Source organism: Bombus pyrosoma, linkage group LG14 (assembly GCF_014825855.1).
Source record: "Bombus pyrosoma isolate SC7728 linkage group LG14, ASM1482585v1, whole genome shotgun sequence".
NCBI classification, from domain to species: Eukaryota; Metazoa; Arthropoda; class Insecta; order Hymenoptera; family Apidae; genus Bombus; species Bombus pyrosoma.
Window position 1 is genome coordinate 9,921,152 of NC_057783.1, and position 25,014 is coordinate 9,946,165.

Genomic DNA, 25,014 nt, shown 5'->3' on the forward strand with positions numbered 1-25,014 from the left:
ACTTAAATATTATTTTTTACAAAGCTTCCTTAATTAAAATATTTTTTACTTTAACACAAAATATTATTAACACAAAATATAGTATAGTTATAAATTATATAATAAAAACATAATATATATTTATTAACTTGAAATGTTTTTTAAAACATTTTGTATAATGAAATCTAGTTTTTAACTTTTAAAATAATACATACATATTTAACAAACATTATTTTAACCATTACTAACTATCTTTTTATTTTTTTCTTTATCATGTATATAAAATACATGATATTTTTTGGTTCTGTTTCATATTTTGTGTATTCTTTATTTTATTTATCTTAAGATTAACACAAATGTAACTATACTGTTATTAACATACTTTGATAGTAAAATTTGTTTGTAATATATTATATGTATTTTTAGTATGTTGTTCCTCTATACTGATAAGTACTTCCATAATTATCTCCTCCTCCATAACTTGGTGTTAAATTGCTTTGTCCATAAGTTCTCTGTGTATACCCATACCCTGTATTCTGATTAGTTGAATTACTTTGTCTCATATTGTTATAGCTATTGTAATCCGAATTTGAATAATTGTTTGAAGTAGATTGATAAGAATTTCCACCACGACCTCTTCCTCTCGTAGAACCACCTCTTCCTCTGGTATCAGTATTACCTCGTCTAGCATTACTTCTGTCATTGCTCATAAATCGTTTGCCACCTTTCATAAAAAATACAAAATAAATGAATTATGAAATTTATTTAAGCTTTACATGAAAACAATTTAAACACATACTTCTGCTTCCATAACTTCCTGATTTAGCTAATTCTGCCATTTCAGTAAGTCGTGGATTTATATTTTGTCCTGCTTCTCTTAATACCTCTATTAAATCTCCTGCATGTTTCATGTTATGAGTTGTAAAGAATGCATAAGCGGTACCAGTTTGTCTCCTTCGTCCAGTACGACCAATTCTATGTATGTAATCTTCTGACGATGATGGATAATCAAAGTTTATTACATATTTAACATCATCCACATCTGTGAAAAAATATTTTACGAAATATAAGAATTTTCCCAATATTTATACTTATATGTATATTGTTTGTAATAATCATCACCCCATTTGTTGAGTGTGTCAAGTTCACAGAATGATCTTCAAACTTGCAAAAGTAATTATATAGAATGCTTGTGATGAAATATATAAAATGTTTAAAAGTTTTTAACTTTTATTGAGATGGAACAATATCCCCCAATTTTCACTTAAATATATTTGTCTATAAGTCAGGTTTGAAAACCACCCACCTTTTAGTTGGAAATTCCATTTCAAAATCAGCAAAAACAGCCCCATTTACTTTTAAATGTAGGGCTATTCAGTCATGTATGATGGCCTAGAGATTAGACAGACACAGCGGTAGTGTCTGGTTTGGGATAAAGGCAGCATTTTAATGTTTAAGCCTGAATGCATTGACCTTTTTAGATTTTAAATAATAATTTTAACAATTAGAGGCACTAGAAAACGCTTGAGAATTGTTTGACATACTATAACAGCAAATCAATAGACAAAGATAACAAAATAAATAATAATACTACTTACATATATACGGTAAAACAGAATTTTTTTTTAAATGTATGATTACTTTATAATTATTGTATTATAAACATTTTCGATGTAATCATTATTATTATTATGTTATAAAATTAAAATCTGTATTAAATTCTTAAATTTAAATTCAAAAATATATAATACTATATAAGAATTTAAAAATTGAAAACACAGGCGTATATTTAATATTTTGATATTGTTATTGATATAATACAAGCAAAGAAAAATAAAACATTCACTGTGTCTGCCCAATACTGGCAGTACACTGCGTTCACTTAGGGTACTCTGTGCCTCTGAAAAAGAAAAGCAGACAGTCTTAGTGGTAGCTTGTGTGCATTTCTTTAGAACCCTTCATATAAATTTTATTATTGAAAAGATATGTTTATTTAAATATTTATACATATAAGTAACCCTATACATTTTATTAATGATAAAAAAAATACAAACCTGTTTAAAACGTAAATCATATCGTAAAGTATAAAAATAAAGTTAAAATAGTGTTTAATCTGTGTATTGTAAGGGCTCTGCTATCAAAAAATTTCAATAAATCACACATTGCTACATACATAGCTGTCCACTGGTCTTATTAATAACGCATCTGGCTAATCCAATAAGTGTTGCCAATTCCCATATTCACCCGATATTCTTGACTGTGTAAATAATCTAAGTACTATGAAGAAGTAACGCATACCTAAGCCTCTAGCAGCTACGTCTGTTGCAACTAAAATAGGAGCTCTTCCACTTTTAAATTCCTGTAATACATGATCTCTTTCTTGTTGATTTTTATCGCCATGAATACTCAATGCTTGCCATCCATCTCGCCTGATATTTCTTGTAATATCATCTACTTTTCGTTTTGTTTCAACAAAAATTATTGTTTTATTTTCTTTTTCATTTCCAATTTCTTGAAGTAGTCTATATAATTTTAAATCTTTTTCAAACTCCTGGCAAACATCCACAATTTGAATAATATTGTGATTAGCTGATAAAGTCAGAGAACCAATATTAAGATGTGTATAGTCAGTCAGAAAGTCTTCAGCTAATGCACGAACTTCTTTAGGCCATGTAGCTGACCACATCAAAACCTGTCTATCAGGTCGAATTTGTTCAATTATCTTCCTTATTTGAGGTTCAAAACCCATATCCAACATTCTATCAGCTTCATCTAATACTAAATATGTGCATCTAAAATAATGCATATTCAATATCATATATATTGAAAATATTTTAATTGTACATAATTTTAGTTAAAAATAATAGTTATACCTGCGTAAATTTGTAGTCCCTCTTTCCAGAAAATCAATAAGTCTACCTGGTGTAGCAATACATATTTCAACACCTCTTTCTAAATCATGTGCCTGTGGACCTTTGGGTGCACCACCAAAGATACAGGTATTTCTTACACCTGCTGCTTCGCCGAAACAATTAGCTACTTCCTGAATTTGTTGGGCTAATTCTCTTGTAGGAGCTAAGATTAAAGCAATTGGACCATCTCCATTTCCAAGACGTGGTTGATGTATGATGTGTACAATTGCTGGTAAAACATACTGAAATAAAAATATTTTAAAAGTTCATCAATTCATATAAACTCATTAAAACTTAATTTTATATACATGTATTATGTACATATTTTAACTCTTAATAAAAAAAAAACGTCTTTACATTTCTACAAGTTAAAAATTAATGTATCTCTAATTTGGCTCACTCCTAGCGTTTTTCCAGAGCCAGTTTGTGCAATAGCAACTAAATCTCTGCCGCTAAGTGCAATAGGCCATCCTTGTGCTTGAATTGCTGTAGGTTGAGAGTATCCCTGTTTATGTATTTCATCCAATACATAAGGTGGAAAGTTTCCTTCCTCAAAATATTGAATAGGATTAGGTATATTGTCACCTTTTATAGTTATTTCTGCATTTTCTCTGAACTGGCATACTTCTTCTTTTGATCTGGTATAAAGTATTGTATTGAAATTTATATTGTAGTTAAAAAGAATAATAAAGAGTGGATAAAAGGTTTTTACCTGCTTCTTACTGTAGGATGTTCAATATAAAAATCTTTGCGCAAAGGTTCTAAAGATCTCACATCCCAATTGATTTTTCTAAGAGCTCCTCCAGGTTGTTTGTTTTTTACAATACCTCTGATATTATTAGTAGAGCCTCTACCACGTATACCGCATATATTAATGCTATTACCACGAATACTATCACTACCTCCTTTATTGTTACCTCTGCCACTACCACCTCTGCGGGCTCTATTGTGATCTCTGTCTCGATTAAACCTAGATACATAATTTATTTTAATTTATAATCAGCTTATTATTATATTATAGGATACAAATTGATTAGATATATTATATGAATTTCATATAAATTTAATATTTGTTATAATAACTGAAATATTTTACTAACTTGTTTGTTTATTTAGAGATATGATACATTCCGTAATAAATGTATTTTTTTCATATAAGAATGAAATACTTTTTCAATAAAATTATGAGACTAATATAAAAATTATATTTTATTTTAATATCTACTTTAGTTAACGATCTATTGTAGATGTACGATAATATAGACACCTATATAAAGATGTGTTAAAATATACAATCATTTTTTATCATAAATTTTGATTATTGATTACCATTATCTGCAATACGATTTGGCGCTACATACTTGGTAACTACGATAAAATAAATAATTAAATGCCTATACTCTGAATTACATCCATGGAAATTTGAATACAAACGTTTATTATGTAATTTTCAATTAGGTTGTCAGATCGTACTTACATTTGGAAATTGGAATATCCTTAAATACAACGAGCAACAGATTATTCTGCTTTGCGGTCACTTTCGCGAACGGCAATCGATACTTTAGTAGAAGCGAATATTAGGAACAGTCAATAATCCTAGTTGAAAAATTATATTAAGCTTAGCGCAAGCTATGAAGTCTCTTGACGATGAAAATGCAATTGATATACTACGAATAAAATATAATCGTTGTCTTTAAACTTGCCGGTAAATTCGGCGGATCAAATTGACAAGTGAACTTCCGAAAGTAGTTCCGTATAAACTGTTTCCATGACAGCATTCGCGTAGTAGTACATAGAGAACGGATGAATTAAAACAAAAAAATATAAAATAGAATAGAATACTTATAGAACAGTTAGAAAAAATATCAAATATAAAATAAACGTAAGCAGAAATCTTCTTTTCACGAAACTTACATTTAATTTAAAAACTTTGTAGCTAACTTATTAAATATATTTATAGTTTATTATATAATTAATGGATCAACCTGGTTTTTGATCTTTATTACATTCTTGTGGTAATAATAAAATTGACAAAAGCTTTAGTTTAAGTAAAATTTCTAGGAACTATAAGTAGGAGCAAATGAAATTGTCAAAATTGAATATGCCGCGGTCTTATTAATTAATATACCTTAAGAAGATGTCGCTGGACTTTAGCCTCCAGGTTCATAATTTCCTTTCTGATGATGTGTATGCTCCATACAAGTTCTTTATGTTTATGATCTGCAGTATAATCATAAATATCGTTTGACACTATTTTAAATTTAGGATGTCATCTGAAATAGCACATGTAATTTAATATATTTATATACATATGACTGAGAAATTATAAATAGAAATGAAAATTTTATTAAGTTTATGTTATAAATTATATCATTAATACTTAACCTGTCATAATTTGATATTTACTTAGATTCATTGTATTTTTAGTTTTTATTTTATTTTTCAAATTTTATATGAAATTCAGAAATACGTTTTTAAATATATTAATAAAAATATTTATTCTTATTAAATATATTATCGAAATTATTTATTTTAGGCCTCAGATACACTTAGAATTCTTCATTTGCCGCCAGAACTTTCTGATGAACGACGTAATGAATTATTCAAAAAATATGGTGCTACTAAAACCCGAACTTTGAGGTTTTCTAAAAAGTACACTATAACTTTTGCAAAATTCCAATCTCAAGAAGTAGCCACACAAGCATTGTTACGTTTACATCAATTAAATGTCAAAGGACAATATTTAACGGTTGAATTTGCTAAAAAGTCTATGTCAATAGAAAAAACAGAAAATAATGTTGATAATGACAAACTTACCAAAGAAGAAAGTAAGAAGGAATCTACAAACAGATCTAACTTTCAAACATTTCTACAGAAACTAAATAGTTGGACTATGAATCAAGTTTTTACTCAGCCACCTCCACCAAATATACAATATAAATATTCAGTACCGACAAAAGGCACTTTAATAAGAATAGCCATACAATTATTAAAAGAACCAGTGTTTTATACTCAGGTGAAGAAATTAAAATATAATATAAAAGTATAATTTAATATACTATATTCTTTATTTATTCATCTTATCTTATGTTTACATAGGTTTTACATTTGATGAATAGGATGAATTTACCACCTCCTTTTGAAGAGTTAGAAGCAGAATTTCCAGCACTTAAGGAAGCTTATGATATAGAAAAGTATAATGATATTTTTATAAAAGAAAGTTTATATACTAAAGAAAACGAAGGTAGTAAAATTATATTTTCTCTTCTTCTTATGTTCTTTTTTTAAGTTATATATATTTAATATATAATATACAATAGATATATTCAATGAGGAAATGGAAGAAGAGGAATCGGAAATGGAGTCAAATGAGGAAGATAATGCAATACCTATGGAAATTGTACCTGTAAAAAGAAAACGTCCACAGCATAAAAAACGTTTAAAAATTCCAAAATTTATTAATCCAAATAAACAAATAACATCTTCAAATTCTACACAAAAAGTTGTAAAACCAGCAGATATGTTTGAGCCAGTACAACGTGGTGAAACAAAAAATCTTAAAATTGAACTGAAAATGGTGGATAAACTCTTAGATGCTTCAAATAAAGAGGAAAATACTGATTCTAATAATGCTGCAGATGGTGGCTTTGGGTTAATGTTTCCACTTTCTAAACCCCTTGATCTTGCTGAAAATAGCGAAAATACTAAGGGCGTTGAGCAAGAAGTAATTACATCTAATCAATTAGCAAATAATAGAATTTCGGCTAATGGTAAGAATTATTATATTCTCGATAAAACATTGTATTCTTCTAAATATAACAAAACAATCAAAGAAAGAACATGTTAAATCTTCTTTTCATTATATTTTATTCATTATAGATCAAAGATTACTACCTGTTTTTAAAAATTACCACCCTGGAAAACCATCAAATCGTTTATATATAAAGAATCTTACAAAGCAAGTTGAAGAGAAGGATCTACATTTCATTTACCGAAAATATATAGTACCTGAATTAAAAACAGAATTTGAGTAAGCATTAAATAAGAAGCAATTTGCTTGTTATATAATTTAATAACAATTGTTTCTAATAATAATTTATTTTGTTTTAGGTATGATGTGAGACTTATGCAAGAGGGTAGAATGAAGGGTCAAGCATTTATCACATTGCAAAATGTAGAACAAGCACAGTTAGCTCTTAATGAAACAAATGGTTTTATTTTAAAAGATAAGCCAATGGTTGTACAGTTCGCTAAAATATCAAAAAGTTAATAAGAATTCTGTTTAATACGTTATATGTATTATATTATTTATAATCAATACTAATTTTAATAAAGACAAATTTTTTATATGCCTAGTAATTTTATGTTATGATATTTTGTTTGAAACAAGATAGAACTTATTGTAATGCATACTACATATTTACATTTACGAAAACTTTAATCACATATGTATACTCTTGTAACGTGGATCTTTGGATCGATGCGGCGAAGTGATTAAATTCAGTACTTTCTACACAAAAGAATGAACAATTTATATGATACATTATTCTTCTATTATTGATAAATTATAATCGCTAATTTTATGATATTCTGATGTATCGCTATCCGTAAATGTGTTATTTAATTTCCATAGAAACTTTTGTGAATATATGAAATAAGACCTCGCTTGAGTTATTTAGTGGCATGTCACAGCCGCGTCAGCGAAGATCGGCGCCCGCCTGGCATTTAGTAATTCGAAAACCTTCCACTAGAGTGCTATGTTTTGAGTTGTTCGATCTGTATCGTGTGCGTTAAGCGTTCGGTTCACCGATCACCGTCGAGTTGTAACCGTATGTGCTGTCGCCGTCACTCTATTGCCGTCCCTCATTTCCGTCGTCGGTCTCGCACACGTTGACACGTCCTTTGTATTGCCATGGACGTCAGCTTGCTGCTTCAGCATTCACAATATGCGTTACCTGTGGGTATCGTGCTTGTATGTGCAATTCTCGTTTTCGTCTTTGGTTTCAAGAAGGCCGAACAACCACCTTTTGCACAACTTTCGGTAGGCTCCGACGTGGACCGGAAATTTGCCAACAAGAAACGTAGCAAGATCAAAGAAAAGGTTAGCACGACATAAATGAGCGATTCAAACAATATATCTTTCTTTTTTTTTTCGAATCAACTGACAATACAAATCTAACAATCTTTATAGTTTACCCTCCATATGGTTGTCTATTTGTTTGCAAGTATTTATACACGAACACATGGTTGATAATCAGCTGGCATCACCAGTTGAAAACGATTATTCGTTATCGTCTTTCTCAATGCGTAAAATGCAATTTAATTATGTACATGCTGTTCAGAGCCAATATTATTATCCCTTTCTCTACTTTTTTGAAATATTTTATTATTCATTGTATCAATAGACATTTATGTGTCCATCTTCAAAAAATTCATAGAACTAGAACAATCTTAATTAATATAATTTTGTTTTTTTCTGTATAAAAATTATAAAGAATGAAAAATTTATGTATTTTAAATTTTTATTGAAACAATTTATGTATATTGCAGAAATCTGTTAATGGCCAAGTTACAATTGAAAAGCCAAGTCCTATTAAAAAATCTGTATCAACAAAAGCGGATGCTGCGAAGAAAGCTGTGTCTAAACCAGATGATATTGAGGGAAAGCTGAAAGAACGAAAACAAGAAGATAATAAAATTTCTGTAACAAAAAAAGATAAAGATCAAGTTGTAGTAAAAGTTGGTAAAGAAAACAAAGTTGAACAAGTGAAAAATAAGAAGAACATAAAGAATTTATTCCAAGAGAAGCCAGTTGACTTCGATGAAGGTAACATACTATTGAACATTTTTAAATGACTTTTAAAATAGTATTCTAGATAAACATTAATTTTATGTTTAATATATAGGTGACTGGGAACAAGCTTATTCACGAAAAGATAAGAAGAATAAGAAAAAAGAAGAAGAATCTCCTTCAAAGAAGAACAAAAAGAATGCTAAAAAGGCTGATTTAATTAATGAAGAAGTTACAAAACAAAAAGTTTCAGAAAAAACAGAAATTAAAGATAAAGTTATTAAGGAAACAGAAAATAAAGAATTGAAAGAGAAGGAGAAAAAAGATGTGATACTTACACCTATTTCCAATGAGGAAATAAGTAAGGAAAAAGAACAACAAAAGGAAGAACAAACTAAGGTATTCTTTAAATGTTCATTTAAGTGTTTATTTTCGTATATATATGCTTAATATTTAATATTATAATAATTAATGCAATTTAATTATATTTAAGAATGAAAAGGTAGAAAAAGAAGAGAAAAAGAGTGGAAAGTCAAAGAAGACTAAGAAAGTTTCTGAAAGTGAAAACACCTCTGTAGTGACCCCACCTACATCAAAAGTAGATAATAAAGTTCAAGAACAAAGAGCAAAAAAGAAGGATGAGAATACAAAAAAAGATTTAGATAATTCAGAAGAAAAAAGTCCTAAAGCTATACAAACACAAGAGAAGACTGGACCAGTGTTTGATGAACTAGGAGGTAATTTAATTTTGTCCACTGTAATAATTCTAATTTTGTAGTTTCGAATATCGTAATAATAGTATAAATTCTTGGATCTCAAGAGTACAAATCTTAAACGTGTTTTTAAACATATTTTAGATGTCTGGACAGAAGCCAAACCTCAAAAGAAAAGTAAAAAGAAAGCTCGTAAAGATAACTGAGGGTGATTAAGTATGATGAAAATTACGTTCCTTGTGAAAAGGAATAGAGTGAGAATCCTGCTTGGTCCAAACGACATGTGTCATTTCGGACTTACCAGGTGTGTTTTAAGTGACTTACCAATTAACCACCTGACCAAATTGTTCCTTCCCTTTGTACATAATGCCAATTGGACTAGGTTGTTCGATCAATTCGATTTTACATGAGACATGACTGCAGGTGCAAAAATCGTTGTATGCAGAAAAAATCTTTGTTAACTATTGATTTTTTCAACATACTAATTATCTGCTTTAACAAAGCTGCTTTGCATTTAACGAAAGAGGCATAAGTCATAGTTTTCACTATAAAATAGTTATTATATATATATATATATATTATTCTTTTAAGGATTTTCATATTTGTCTATAATGATACATTAGTATTCTATGAGTTACAGCTACATCTCTTAGTATGTATTTTTAAGAGTTTCATTTTAAGTATAAATTGTTAACAAATAGTACTTATGTCCTTTACGTTTTGTCAACAAGTCCTATGAACAATATTTTTGCTAGGTTATTTTGCAACATGTTTGCATCCACGTTAGTAATATTTTAAATATTGATTTTATGCATTATAAGTAATTCAAATGTTATAGATGCGAACGGTTGAAAGACAAAACTTAGAAAGTATGAGATATATTTCAAAACAATAATAAAGTGCAGGACAATCTCTTATGGAGAAAAGTTTGCATTACTGATGTACATGTCATTTTCAATGTACTGAGAGAAATATTTTCTTATACTTGATAGCGGGTAATTGATTCCATCATATAGATCCAAAATTATATAGTTTGTAATAATAAACTGTATGTAATATTTTATCATAAAAAGTACATCAGTAATGAATTTTAAGGATTGATATGTATTTATAAGCATATGCGAATCTGTGACAAAATTTGTGCCAAGTTGTGAAGAGAAGTAAAACAAGGTACAATGAAAGTCATTATACAATTACATATGATTAATTTATTAATTAAAATAGATGATTTTAATTGAGATAACTGAATTTTATTCATTATTTATTTGTACAATATATAACTGTATATATTTTTGTTTTCGGATTTTAGTGTTTATATAATACCAGTAGGTATGTATAATAATACTTAAAAATATAAAAAATATTTAATTCATACCTACAATACTTTTGCTAATTATATTATGTGATTTAATAAGAATAAAATTGTGTTCTGACTTTCAAAGTGTCTAGTTATTAAATATATTTAATAGAAAAGAAGGTACTGTTTTCTGCAAATATTATCTTTTCGCGTATAAGAATAATTCTACTGAACAAAAATCTGAAGGAAGTCTTATTAACGAGTATGATCAGACGTGGATCAAATAATCAGAGTTATTATGTTGTCTTTTAATTTTTTACGAACAATCTAATCCAGCCGTTCACATTTTATGCCATGTATAAAATATAGTGAGCATATTGATTATACATTAAAGGTTTTCTCTGAATAGTCTTTTTAACTAATGTAATTTAATCGTTAATATCTACATTATGTATAGTAATATCGCATATGGAAATGCAAGAGTTAAGCTCTATAAGAGAAGTAATGTCTTGAAAGAAGAATTAAATATTAAGAATATCTTTAAAGAAAACATTAAAATTGAGTACTATATTCAGAGTTTCTTGGCTTCTATTTTCTGAAAAAATGAAAAGACAAAAATTTGAAATCGAAAAGTGATGTTAGTTGCAATCGCGTTATCGCGAATAAATGCGTAATAATTAATATAGGAGATGCATTGTAACGTCATTTGCTCGAAACAATTTACTAATTAGTGTTGTATGTTAATATGTAAAGATAAAGAAAGAATATTTAGGGTGTATGGCGAATGAAATATTGTGATAAGTATACTGTATACCTGAGCGTTACATGAACGTTGTAAAATAGTACTATTAAATAATATCATTTATAGCTTTTACTTATAAAAAGAAAATGAAAAAATATTCGTTTAAATAGCTTTTCATATTTTGTACTTTTACCCTTAATATATTTTCACAAAATATTCATTCTATCTGTATGTTTTGAGATATACATACAAGGTATTAAAGATTTTAGTATTTCACATATTTTAAAAAATTCTTTGTTATAAAATATTGATACTTTGAAAAAAAAGAAAGGTTTCTTTATATAAATACAATTTTTTCGAACGAGCTTCAATTCTATATACATATAGTGTGGAACCACGGATCGTTATTACTATGTAAAATCCAATGAAATATAGTCGCTTGTATCGAGTGACCCCATCGAGTGCCAAAAGTATATGTTATACTTTACTATGGGCAACTGTTGTATAATAATTTTTGGTAATGAAAAGACTTTAATATTCATCTTTCGATTATTTATAAATATATCGTCTCTACATTTCTAATTTTATGTAGCAAGCACTCTGCATTTTTATAATTTTACTTTCTTATATGTAATTATTCAAACGAATTGTTGGAAGTATCTATTCAACTATACTTGAAGTAATAAAAAGGAAACGTACGGAATGTAAAGATTTTCTACAGGCGTTATGATCAGTGTTGAAATAACGATTTTTCTTACTAGTACGAGTTGTTACACTTCGTTGTTTAAGGTATAAACGGCACTAAGGAAAAGTAAAAAATGTAGTCTTTATTTTATTTCTATTGCAATTATAAATGCAAACATCGCTTAAACAATTCACGTTGCGTGTATACTATCCATATTCAGTGTTACAGCTGTATTAAACTTATATATTTAAGTGGACAATTGATCGAGCAAAGCTAAATGTAATTAATTATAGTTTTACATTATGGACGATTATGTAATGTTATTGTTCAACGCTGGTCGTAAGAAACGTTTATATTTACCAAATAATCATTGGTGTACTTAAGTTCAACGATTGGGACAATTTGAGTAGCTGCCGAATCATGCGGTCTAGGTATTTAATATCATATTTTTATATGTAATATTCTTCGGGTTACTAACTCGCGTGATGACACAATGACAAAGAGGCGAAGTTAATTCGGTTAATGAGCCTGGAAATTTAGGGAGTTTTTAAAATCATGTTGATAGAAGGATATCATATTTTGAATAATATTTATATGCACTTTACTCGTCTATCGAGTAATTAAATATCGATGTAAAAATCACTATAAAACTGTTGCTATCGCAAGATCCTAATAAAAAAAAAAGAATTACACTAAAAATTAAATGCTAATGATATAAGGAAGTCTTTCCAACAAAACTAAATTTAATTGTACTGATTATGATTAAAAAAATATTATCGCTATTGTATATATGTATAATATATTAATCAGCAATGTTCTTTCTAATTAAATATATACGTATGTGCAATTTTATCGTATACTGAAGTGGTAGTAGCTTGAAAAACTAGTGATTGAATAACGTGGTCTATACAAGTACGATTGTAGAGATATTTCAAAAGTGTCGATCAGTGTCCAACGAAATTAATTATATTTTTAAACATACATATATGTACTTTGATTGTAGCTTAATGAGACTACTGTAGTTTCATATATAGTGATTACAATGTGACGTCGATATTTTGCTTGAGTGTAGTTCAAAGTAACTGAAATATTTTTTGCTAAAGAAAGTCTTTCTCCTCGTATAAATAAATGTACGATACGAAGTTAAGTTTAGTGGCCTAACGCTTGCAATATTATTAACTTGATAGTGATGCACCTGGACTCTGATCATAATAGAAATATCGAATATAGAATAAACGAAACTAAGTGCAGTATAGATAAAAGGATATTATTCCGTGAAACAGAAATATCATGGTTATTCACGATGTATTTTATTCACCAAAAGTGTTAACGTAGTTACTAATATTACGATATCTATATAAATATATTTGTGTAAAATGCGTGTATTTCAGCCAGTTCAAATATTATGTATAGCGTACGATTTAATGTTGAAATCGATATAAATGGAATTTTCTTTCAAAATCGAAGGAAAGAATATAATTCAAGAGAAATATTCTGTTTCCAACGGCTGCATATTCTTATTTGAATTATGATATCATTATAAATTCTGAAAATTTATATAAGTCCTTGCAATATAAATATTTCGTAGCTGTAAGTTTAAAGTACATGATCAAAGCTACTACAAAAAAAAAAAAAAAAAAAAAAAAAAAAAAAAACAAAAAAAAAAAATCGCGCAATCGGTACAAATGCGAAAATAGAATATTTCTCGTTCCGTACTTACATTTTTGATTGTGACATTTTTGGGATAGAAGTATAAGCGAAAAAAATAATGCATTACAAAATAAAGAAGAGACAAAAAGAGGTAAATGAAATGAGGAATAAAAATTGTATTTTTCAACATTCAGTTGCAACCATTCACTGCGCCCGCCCGCCAATTATCGTTACAATGAATGTTTTGTACATATTTAATTGTCATTACAGTTTTTAAATATTGTATAAGGAAGGCTAGTTTATTCCACGTTTCAAGGGACCACAGAATATAGACAAATAATAAAACGTACAGAACCACGTTTCTCATTTTACTTTTTCATCGACTGTTCCTTCATTATTCTCTTTTAGTTTCTACTTCCTACATGAAATTATTTACATTATATAAACTTGTACAGTATCTATTCTTTTTTTTTACTAATTAATCTACTCATCGTTGGGAACATAAACAATATCGTTAGAATACATACGTTTTACATTTATGATTATCATATTTCACTTTCATTATTAAAAACAATCATTTACTTAAATTCATTTTTCTAGTTTTCCTAAATGCTACTTTCTACGCTTATTTTCGAAATCCTTTTTTAGGGTATTTGCTGCATTTCCTTTTGAATGGCTTTAATGGCTTCGAATCGCCTTCGTTCTCGATCTTGACTTTATTGCTCTTTCTTCCCAAATCAGTAGATTTCATTCCTTTGTGTCTAATTAACAATCTACCATTCTTTCTGGACGATCTGTTTTTATTCTTAATTCTTTTCTTCCTCTTGTGTTTCTTTTTACGATCCATATTAGCTATTATCGCTTCTGTGTCGGCGGACACTTTCACTTTCGGCTGCTGAATCGTAACAGTTACCCTCACAAATAGATCGTACAGAACATCGCCACAAAATTCACCAAAGCAATATTCTTCTCCACACTCAGCACAAGTTTTTACGCTACTTTCGATCATACCGGCACGGTTTTTACTGCGTCTAATGGGGCTTATAATTGATCGTCGTTCTTTAGCAACTGTTTTTGCTTCTAGTTTTCCCATTTCTACCTGAGAAAGAGAACGTAATACAATATAAAATAACTACACGACCTAACGATACTACTTAATTTTAAAAATATAGTTCTCAAAACGCCGCACATAAATAATAATATTCACAGCTTAAAGCTATTAATGCAGGGTAATCTACGAATCATCAAATACTCAAGTTGCTTCTGATAGTTTGAAATGTTTCAAACAAAAGTTTATTGGTATAAAATGTGGAATCTACAGATGTAAAAAAATGTTTCAAAAGCTAATTTGATTGGTGTGTGCGGGATTACGAAGCCTAAATAAAATAAATACCAATCTCGAAAACATTTCTTCGTCTTGTCGATGCTTCGGTCTGATCGGCGTTAACATTCTCCAATCAATAGCAACCTGTTGTAACTCGTGAAGATTCAAAGCTCTCATGTCTGGAGGTATCGGATTTCCATAATTCCATTCCTTCCCAAATGCTTTCAGTTCTCTTCTGGTTGGCTTCCAGGAAAATTCTTTATCGCGCACTTTTGCATCATCTTTTTTTACCTATTATCATAATTATTCCATAATTATCAGGGAATAGAATTTTCAGATTTTGATAGTGAATTTTTTGTCATTTTATTACACCGTCAAAGAATCTTAATTGTACGCAATCGTGGAGGAACAGTTAAATTATTCGTATTACTCCAACCTTTTCCGGTTTAATTTTAAATTCAGGGCAATTTTCGAGCAGTCGCCGGAATTCTTCTTGAGAATTACAGGTTGCTTTACTTAGATCAGGTAATAAATTTGCATCCTTCTTATCTTCTTTTAGAAGATCGTCCAATTGGAAGGCCATTATTTATATCTGCAATCCAAGAAAAATATTCAGATCTCATTTTCCGATACGTAAATTATTATTCCTTCCTTATTTTATGCTGTCTGTACAAATTCGTTTTCTACAAAAATAAAACGAAAGAAACGAAAATGTGAACAAAAACGCGATTGTTTGGTTTTTGTTAAAAGATCTCTGATGCAACGGGAGAGATTAGGCATCTCTCGGAATCCCATTCGATCTGTTTCATTAAAAGACCCTGCAAGATAGATTTACATATATCAATTTATGGAACACTAATATACTTAAAAGCGTCTCTTAAAAGCGTTATACGACACGTACGTTTTTCAAAGTAGATAATTTAGATAGAATTTCTTGTCCGCACCAAATATTAGAATTGTCATTTCGTGATCCTTTATTATCAGTATTATTAATATGAATATTGTTCAATCGAGCTTTATCACTTTGCTCGCTCCTATTCTCTTCGATAGTGATTCTCCCATTTTTGTCAGTTCTCAATGGTATGATAGAGTTCAAACTATCCATCGAGAGATCTGCGTCATAGTTGTCAACTTTTAATTTTGATCTATTTAATGTTCGAATTTTCGATTTAATATTCATAAACTTTCTTCTGTCAGGAGATGGTGATCTATCAAAAATCACAATTGATTATCTGTTATAATATTTCTAATATAATATTTTTAATGCACGAATCGAAATATTAATAAGAATTACGTGTACCTAGAACGTTCATCGCTGGATTCAACTTGACGTCTCCTCAATCGCAATCGTCGTTGATAATGAGGATCTTTTTCGCTTTGCGTGCGATATCGAGTTCCAGGTCTAAGAAATTAACAATATTTAAACATCTTTCGTACTGCGATGAGATAAACTTTAATTAAATATTAATCTATGTTTGAACATTATTAAAAATTACCTATTAGCATTCCACTGTGGTCTAGATTCGATAGCTCTCCTAGGTTGAGGTTTCGACCGAGGAAAAGTTTTTACGATAATGTCCTCCGCCAATCCAATGTTAGCAGACCTTTTAAATTAACGAAACATTGCACGTAACATTTAATACCATGCAAATGTTAGTTAGAAGATAAAATATTTGTATATTTATAAACACCCAAATATAGCGAAAGCAAGTATAACTTGTGTAATAATAAATAATGTATGTACGTGCAAATAAATATACAAAAAATGGTAATATAAAATAAAAATAATTGTGTAATAAAGTGCGTAAAAAATAGAATTTCGAGAAACGAAATGAAATCATAATTACCGCTTCTATTTGCAAGACAGAAGAATAATATCCTCTACGACTCTTCAAGTTTTGAAGTGATTCAATGCATCATATTACGACTCACTTTTCAATGTCCCTTTTAATAGCATTCGTTGCATCCTTCCGGTCCTTCATAGAAGTATCCTTAGTGGTCAAGTCCTGCACTTTCTCCGGAAAATCCTGAACATTGTTCTCTATATCTGTTTGGGTACCGAAATCTCGGCCATTTATAGCTCTATACTTGCTTGGCGTGAGTAATCTATTCTCTACGATCATCGATGATATTCTGGAGGAATTTGGGGTAAAGTTCGAACTGCCTATATTCTGTATGAAGGTATTCAAGCCTACAGATAAATTACTGTTCGAATTATTTTCTAATCTTCTTGGTGTTGGAGTTAACACCAAGTTGACCAATTGTAGATTTGCCTTGCTGAGTAGTTCCGAATCTTCGAGTCGACCACTTAGTACAATGGCTACGTCTTTGCTAACAGGAACTTGGACTGGTTTTATGTCATCCATATTTTGTTCTGATTTGTTCATCGTATTATTGTCATCGCTATTGTCATTGTGTGTTTTGTTACTATCGTTATCAACATTATTATATTCTCCTGTATTTGATGTTTCTTCTTCGACAGTTTTGTTTTCAACATCGTCATTATTAGAAGGTAGATTTTGTTGACTTCCTGCACTCGCGCAATTTTGACCGACCTGGTTTTCATTCGAAATATTGGATTCACAGTTTTTAAGAGATGCAATGGGATTCTCTTCGCTATTTTTTTCGCACTTTCGCCGAAATTTCTTTTGTTCCTTTGCTAAACGCTCTGCTGCTTCTAACACTTCACGCATCGCCTCGGCTTGTCTTAATTTAGCCGCTTCTCGGTCTTTTAATTTTCTTTGTTCTTCCTCAAATCTAGGATAAAGATGATTTCGTATAAACTTATTGAACTAATTATACGTGTGTTTACTTGGTAGAGACACGTATAATCCGTTGTAAAAATAAACTCAATATATTTATACCTTTCCTTCTCTTTTTCCCTTTCTCGTTTGATTCGTTCTTCCTCTAATCGTTCCTCCCTCAGACGTCGCTCCTTCTCTTCTTTCCTTTGTCGATCCTTTTCTTCAAGTTGTTTTTTAATCGCGCTCTGAAGTTCTAGAGCTTTTTGTCTTCTTACTTCTCGTTCTTGAAGAATTTGTGCATCGACAGGAATATTTTGACCACGAAGATAAGTCTTGTTATCGGATCCGATCGAGCCCACCGTTGAACTGTCTGAACTAGTCGCACTCTCGTGATTAATAACCAGAACCTTGATAAATATTAATATAAAGTTACAAATTCTGATTATAGAAGATAATAGTTAAGATGATATATATCAATAGAAGATACGATATTTGTTCTATTGATTTAAATTAGTATTAAATAGTTATCGAAATCGAGTTACAAGGTATTTCTGATGGTCATACTTGGCTCGAATGTCCCAATCTTGACAACCAAGACGGTGGTGGTGGATCTCCTCGTGTAGTCTCCTGACCCCAGACACTGCCCCATCTTGGCCTGTTAAGTTCGCCTATCCTACCATCAGATAATCTTCTCGATGGTGGTAATGAACTTTCAGGTGTTGTGTGATAAGGATTCTGCCACGTCTTTTCGGTCATGTCCGCTCCTAGTGGCTTGCAACTGGGCAACAGCGCTAGAGAATCAAACAGGAAGTTAGCTGTTATTTAAAAACAAATATTTTATCGGCAAATGTGAATGCTTCTTTTTTAAAAAATCGAACATAACTCTTCCACATACATATGTAAGAAACTGTGATAATTAATAACAGAAAATAAATAGCTTAAGGTAACAACAAAATGATTCCAAAAATTGAATTCGTAGAAGATATACTCTAGCGTGTCATGAACTTATGCAATACGATCTGGTACATACTATATGATATAATATGTTAAGCTTCTTACTCCAAAATCTACCATACGAACTTACTTCCTTTCGCTGACACGGGTACGTCTACAGAGTCACTGGCATAACCGGAAGTTTCCCCTTCGCGTTCTTCACCTTGCAAGCCGTAATGATTGTTTTTCGAATTCTCGTAACGATCGTAAAGTCGACGTTTCTCGGAATGGTAGTGTAAGCCTTCTGTAGCGAAGTCTCGTTGTTGGCCCTAAAATACGAAGCAATGAATTTGTTCTATAAAGGCAAAGATAAAACGGTTCGCGTGACGAGAGAGCAATTCCCTACTTTTTCATCAATCTGGATATCGCGTTCCCTTTAACGCGCATATACATATACATATACTTATAGTTGGATATGATTACTGTACCAGTACGAGACAGGGACGACAAACGGTGATAGGGTTCTGTATCGACTTTTGAGATTTGTAGGGCCTGTTTGCTATCTTGACATAGGTTTAAGCTTAAGTGAATACGATTGCTTTGCCTTTATCGCGTTTCGTTATTTTAACGAGAACATTTTTTATAAAATAAATGCTTTGCAGGAAAAGAATTATTTTCTATTTTAAAAGTACAGCTATATTTCCTTAAGTGCTTATGTTATTTATTACGTTATTGATTGCATTGAAGATATTTAAATTGATTTTATATAAGTATCTGTGCAAAGGCAAATCAATTTTTTAAATACTGCTATATTGTTATTTTATATGAATTTTAAAAATATGTAACTATCTTAAATTGTATATACATATAACTCGTTATGTAGCATTGTAATTTTCTTCTAGTTCAAACTACAACAATCTACATCAAATATATGTAATTGCTTCAACTTTACACATACAGTGACTTCCAAAAGTGTCGCAACACCTTTTGAAACTGAATTTGGTCGTTTGGTCAAGTTTTAAAAAAGTTACTCAGTCTTAGTGCACCAGGTTTGATAGTCATTGCATGTCCTATGTACATTCGATATGAAAATTGAGGTATGTACAAAGTATGTAATTTTGGTAAGAAACTTGGTCATATACAGACAAGGAGTAGTCAAGAGGTGAGTGAACTTTGCTTGGAAGATAAGAATCGATTTGCCAGACTGCCTTACTTTTGCTTTCCCCTCACGAGTAACACACAATCACGTATAACTTTCAACACAGTCTCGAAGCGGCAATTAAAAGCACGTGCTCATTTGTTATTCCGTTATCGTATAAAACGGCTTTTAGAACAAATTTTACGTAATGAATATTCAAAAATAATCAATTATACACAATACATAAGCGCGGTATGTAGCGTAAAAAGTAGGACAATGTTACAAATATTCAAGCATAAAAGGAAATTACGATCATCTTAAATTCTGCACATTTTGTTGTTCGTTTACCTTCCTTATATATTTATATATTTATCGTTTTACAATATCTTTTATTTAATAAAAATCGTATGTCTAATAAATAATGTATACCGTTATAATTTGTAATTTATAATTTATAATCGTTATTCCTGGTCAAAATCATAGAAAGTATTTGAACATATTTGTGAGCCCCTGTATGTTGATATATGTTTCAGTCTCTATGTTAAGCGTATCGCACGGACGAACCTGACAATGATATTGTTGCTGATCCTTGTTATAAATCGGTGGCAAGCTCGGACTTCTGTGCCTAATCTGTGAAACTTCCGACTGCTCGTGCAGATTTATCAAGCTACCACCATTGCAATCTAGACATTTTACGCTCGTGCCGCCGTTTCCGGAACTCTCTGTCACCAGACTCTTCAGGCTGACGGTACTTCCGTAATGTCCAGCAGCACGAAAAGGTTTCGAGGGCGATTGCTTGTCTTTCGTTTCCGTCAAGGACATTCTTGCGCCATTCGGATAGGTGCTGCGTTACACGTTTTATTAATACACCGTACAATAGTAATAGAAACACCTTGATTTACAATCGGATCGATGCGAACCTCTCTGGCTAACATTGAACACGTTTATTTAATATCACTAATCTAATGAATTAGGTACGAGTACCTTGACCCTATTCGATTGTTGATGAGTTCTTGAATAATTTAACAAAATTCTGAAGCTTTTATATAGAATTTAAGTTCATAATAATTATATTATACTATATTAACGTATTAACCAAGAAAGACGAGTTAACTCGTCACTCAGATTGCCAATCTTTTGGATATAATAATATCTTTATTTAAACTTTCAATTTTGCAAAAACCAGAAATCTAACTGAAACTGATTTAGCTTCGGTAACATCCGATTGTATGATTATGAAAGTTTCTGGTTAAAGGATAATCCGTTTAACAGATGAAATATCTTTGATTTACTCCTCTAATGTCTAAATATTATTTTAAGCTATATACAAAAACACAAGCAATTGAAAAATAATTATACGTAATGTCTATTTGATTACTTAAACATCATCTTCTTAATAGTTTTTACACGACTTACTCTATACTTAGAATAAATTCAATTAATAAATGTATTTAAATAGCCTTGATGTTTTTGAATGAAAATTTTAAAACAACTAAATTTATCGTGACCTTTCCATTTATTGTATTTTTGGTATTCGATACTTACCGGATATTGGTGCGGATATTGATGTTATTTTTCAGAAGACCCCAACTTCCGCCAAGACGTGCCATTTCTTCTACAGTATCCGTATAAAGTATTAATTTGCCGCGCAATATTATCATATTTTCATGCTAATATCTCTCTCATATTTAATTCAGTTTGTATATAAATGTACATTATTTTGTATTCTCTACCGGCTACTTGTATTAAGATTTCATATGACCCGATGTAATTTACATTTCCATCTAAATTTACTACGATTTCGATACGGTACACAGCACGCGATATGCTATTTTTGTATCAAATATATTATTGCAACTTTAGTTTTCATATTTTTCAATATCTATGATCATTTCGAGCAAATCTCGAGCAATCGACGCTACATTTTTTTTCAAGATTATCAAGTATAGGATCATTCGAATGATTGGAATTTCGAGACCTACCTCTCTCTCTCGCCCATTGGATCCTTTTTTGTTCCACTAATGACGTTCTCCCGATCATTCTTGGCGCGCGACACGTTTCGCGCGAAAAGGGATTTGCACGTTCGGTAATGAAGGTACGGTCAAATACGTAGGGAAAAAATAAAACAGAACCTACATCAATCAGTCCTTATTTAATGCTAACGCACGGCAGTTTTACCTATTTAGCCGTTTTCGATCTCCGGGCGATGAACCATCCAATGTTTCGGTGCGCGACGACTTCCGGCGCGAATTTGAAACCTTTAGATGTCAAAAGACGTTGCCCGAGTTCATCGCAGGTCGTGTCAATATTTGAGACTGCGGTAGGCCTGCAAGACTGTACAAGGTTCACCTGACAAGTACACACACGTGTGGCTTATATTAAATGCGAAAGGAACGCGCGGTCGCGATTCGATCACGCGGTATGTTTCTATGGGAACAATCGTGAATCAACCACGGAACCTCTTGCACTATTGCCAGGGTCGATAATATTGACCAGACAGGCAAGATAAGGGATAATGACCTCCAACCGCCTATTTGACGGTCAGAGATCACATCTTCGACAATGGCATATGAACGTATGTAGGTGCATCGTTGAAGAGATAAAACTGCTGTAATGAATAACAACTTAAATAGCTGTACCAATGTAAAGCAGAAGATACAATGTTTCATAGCTTTCTGCACGACTTACGAATATCAGTGACATTTCACTTTTAAATTCTATGTATCTTATTTGTTATATCAATTTTTCGTAAATGTTATCTTGTATTGAAATAGAAACAAAGATCACACGTATATTTATGTAACGCAGAAGATTTATTTTACATAAGTTTATGTAGAGCAAACAAAACCTCGTTGTTATTAATATAACAAGTACATGTTTATTTAGCTAGTCAACCAATTCCATATTTCTAATTTAGTTTGTCTTAGATTGGTGTACTAGATAGGTGTGATCTAAAATTATATAATTTATTTGCAATATATACGTATTGTATTAATACAGTTTATGTATAGTTTAAATATCATCCACAGATATGCTGTTTTATAAAATTGTAAATAAAATAATATTATTAAGTCTTTCATAAAACCAATATTTATAGGATAAATAAATAATTTTGTTAACTGTAATTGGAACTTGTTTCATATATGCCGCTTTTAAACGATATTACTATGAAAATACACGTTGCTACCATCTGTTATTAAAACTGTAAATCAACAATTAAGGATTAACAGGATTCTTTAGCGACATCTTGAAACAATAAAGTTATCAACATAAATGCACGTTCGCCCGGGAAATCTTTCTTATGAAAAATGGAACTATATTAGAATGTAAAGCAACATCTTTCCTGTTTGCCACAATCTCCTATTTCTAATTGTTTCCATTTGTTTAATTTTTATAGTCCTAGTCTTTAAACATAATTAAGTTCTGAAAAACGTAACATCGCTATTAAGAATTCTTACTTGAAAAATTAGACTTTATTAATTTTTTATTCAAAAGAAAATATCTAACAATACTAAAGTATTATGTCGTATTTGTGAATGTCCGTATAAAAATGTTTATCAAAAATATAATTACATATTTATTTATGTGATAATTCGTATTTTCCACGATAGTGGCGTGCATGATGTGATTTTATAATCGGAATTATTTGTAATCCGTTTGCTTTAAATGTATACATATGAAAGAAGTAAAACATGTCTTTAGATCAAACAGTATGTGAAGGTAAAAGTAACAATTTAGTAATTTAAACGATTCATTTAACGCATTTGGTGAGAAATAGCAGTAATGTTATAGTAGCAAATATAAGATCAGTTTTCAGGTTATATTGTGTTTGCTTGTAACTTCTAACTCTTTGTTGTTTTCAGATCTGAAAGCTTTTGAAAGACGACTTACTGAAGTAATTGCTAGTTTACAACCAGCCACTTTGCGTTGGAGAAGTATGTTTTTCTATTTATCTGTGTCTGTTATATTTTATAAAACTCTCTTATTAAATGATAATGTAACATTAATGTTGCTTATTCATTTTGTTACTTGATGTAAATTTATTCTATGTATATTTAATGTAACACTATTTTCAGTGCTGTTAGGTTTCATTTCTGTGTGTACCGCTGTTGGCGCATGGCATTGGTTAACAGATCCAAATACACCAGCAGTATCATTTACACAAAGTCTATGTAATCATCCATTTTTTGCAATTGCTAGTATTATTTTAGGTAAATATGATAAACATGATCTGTGTTATTTCTGGTAACATATATATAGGTATAGAAATGGATACGCTTAATTTGTTTCAGTTATATTATTTATGATGGGAGTCCATAGACGTGTAATTGCACCAAGTATCATAACTCAAAGAGCTAGAAGTGTTCTTAGTAATTTTAATATGAGTTGTGATGATACTGGAAAGCTTATTCTTAAACCAACGAGATCACGACATCATGAAACTTAAAAAATAGAAATGATATAGATTTTACGTTAGTTTCTGAAGTGTTCATTAATACCTGAATTGCTATGCAGGGTGTCAATAAAAAATATATGTATACTATATGTATAAGACACATTTTTGATACTAGTGTTAGATTTAAGATATTTTCTTGTTGTACTTAGTATTTAAAAGATTCAAGTTGGTATCTTTTATTTTTTAAACTCTATTCATATATTAAAATTAATACACATATAAAAAATGTTGTATTTCATAAAATTATTTTGAAAAATAGTAAAAAATGTTTAAATTATATATATTTCATGTACATTCATTCTAAATACTCTTAAACAATAAACATAATAAAAATGATTGCGAACAGATGATACAATAATTTTCATTTGTATCGAAGCAATAACAATTAATAGGTTTACAATAACTTATTTCAAAGCAATGATAAATGTAATTTGATATATATTTTATTCCATGTACGTCATAACTTTCTAAATAATATAAGTTATAAATAATATAGTTCTTAAATACAAGAATATTTGTAATGTTCTTATTTATTGTATGTATATATATACGAAAACGTATGTATATGGCAAGAGATATAAATATTATATATTTATTTGATTGAAAAATGTTCGCAATGTTATATATCTAAATTAAAAATTATATATATA

The 25,014-nt window shown here is 30.1% G+C and overlaps 6 protein-coding genes across 7 annotated transcripts; 3 read left to right on the forward strand and 3 right to left on the reverse strand.

Moving 5' to 3' along the window:
* Positions 1 to 223: 223 nt before the first annotated feature.
* On the reverse strand, positions 224 to 5,150 carry LOC122575133 (ATP-dependent RNA helicase dbp2-like). The gene is made up of 8 exons (XM_043743677.1): positions 5,020 to 5,150; positions 4,369 to 4,487; positions 3,604 to 3,861; positions 3,292 to 3,529; positions 2,853 to 3,133; positions 2,278 to 2,771; positions 779 to 1,021; positions 224 to 703 (listed from the first exon to the last, which is right to left on the reverse strand). Coding segments are annotated over exons 2-8 (1,818 nt in total). The 5' UTR covers positions 4,371 to 4,487; positions 5,020 to 5,150; the 3' UTR covers positions 224 to 401.
* LOC122575134 (RNA-binding region-containing protein 3) lies at positions 5,041 to 7,480 on the forward strand. Its single transcript, XM_043743679.1, has 6 exons — positions 5,041 to 5,178; positions 5,428 to 5,907; positions 5,991 to 6,135; positions 6,212 to 6,661; positions 6,771 to 6,921; positions 7,002 to 7,480. Exons 1-6 carry the CDS (start codon positions 5,158 to 5,160, stop codon positions 7,159 to 7,161), a joined length of 1,407 nt encoding a protein of 468 aa, XP_043599614.1. The 5' UTR covers positions 5,041 to 5,157; the 3' UTR covers positions 7,162 to 7,480.
* Positions 7,481 to 7,659: 179 nt separating this feature from the next.
* Positions 7,660 to 11,601, forward strand: LOC122575135 (nucleolar protein 58-like). The gene is made up of 5 exons (XM_043743680.1): positions 7,660 to 7,992; positions 8,442 to 8,718; positions 8,798 to 9,081; positions 9,176 to 9,419; positions 9,540 to 11,601. Exons 1-5 carry the CDS (start codon positions 7,804 to 7,806, stop codon positions 9,599 to 9,601), a joined length of 1,056 nt encoding a protein of 351 aa, XP_043599615.1. The 5' UTR covers positions 7,660 to 7,803; the 3' UTR covers positions 9,602 to 11,601.
* Positions 11,494 to 23,172, reverse strand: LOC122575136. The gene is made up of 4 exons (XM_043743681.1): positions 22,087 to 23,172; positions 15,530 to 15,685; positions 15,163 to 15,384; positions 11,494 to 14,868 (listed from the first exon to the last, which is right to left on the reverse strand). Exons 2-4 carry the CDS (start codon positions 15,674 to 15,676, stop codon positions 14,395 to 14,397), a joined length of 843 nt encoding a protein of 280 aa, XP_043599616.1. The 5' UTR covers positions 15,677 to 15,685; positions 22,087 to 23,172; the 3' UTR covers positions 11,494 to 14,394.
* LOC122575132 (histone-lysine N-methyltransferase, H3 lysine-79 specific) lies at positions 15,772 to 22,087 on the reverse strand. Its single transcript, XM_043743676.1, has 11 exons — positions 21,891 to 22,087; positions 21,454 to 21,523; positions 20,473 to 20,752; positions 18,922 to 19,099; positions 18,402 to 18,628; positions 17,958 to 18,244; positions 17,026 to 17,850; positions 16,590 to 16,697; positions 16,394 to 16,495; positions 15,995 to 16,301; positions 15,772 to 15,911 (listed from the first exon to the last, which is right to left on the reverse strand). The coding sequence occupies exons 1-11, from the start codon at positions 21,946 to 21,948 to the stop codon at positions 15,837 to 15,839; spliced, it is 2,517 nt and encodes an 838-aa protein (XP_043599611.1). The 5' UTR covers positions 21,949 to 22,087; the 3' UTR covers positions 15,772 to 15,836.
* Position 23,173: 1 nt separating the features above from the next.
* On the forward strand, positions 23,174 to 24,643 carry LOC122575137 (nuclear envelope phosphatase-regulatory subunit 1). Of its 2 annotated transcripts, none has more exons than XM_043743683.1 (4): positions 23,174 to 23,234; positions 23,772 to 23,843; positions 23,985 to 24,119; positions 24,201 to 24,643. In XM_043743683.1, the coding sequence occupies exons 1-4, from the start codon at positions 23,210 to 23,212 to the stop codon at positions 24,353 to 24,355; spliced, it is 387 nt and encodes a 128-aa protein (XP_043599618.1). In that variant the 5' UTR covers positions 23,174 to 23,209; the 3' UTR covers positions 24,356 to 24,643. The 2 variants fall into 2 exon arrangements, with proteins under 2 accessions (XP_043599618.1, XP_043599617.1); XM_043743682.1 differs by lacking the exon at positions 23,174 to 23,234 and adding an exon at positions 23,255 to 23,628.
* Positions 24,644 to 25,014: the final 371 nt, after the last annotated feature.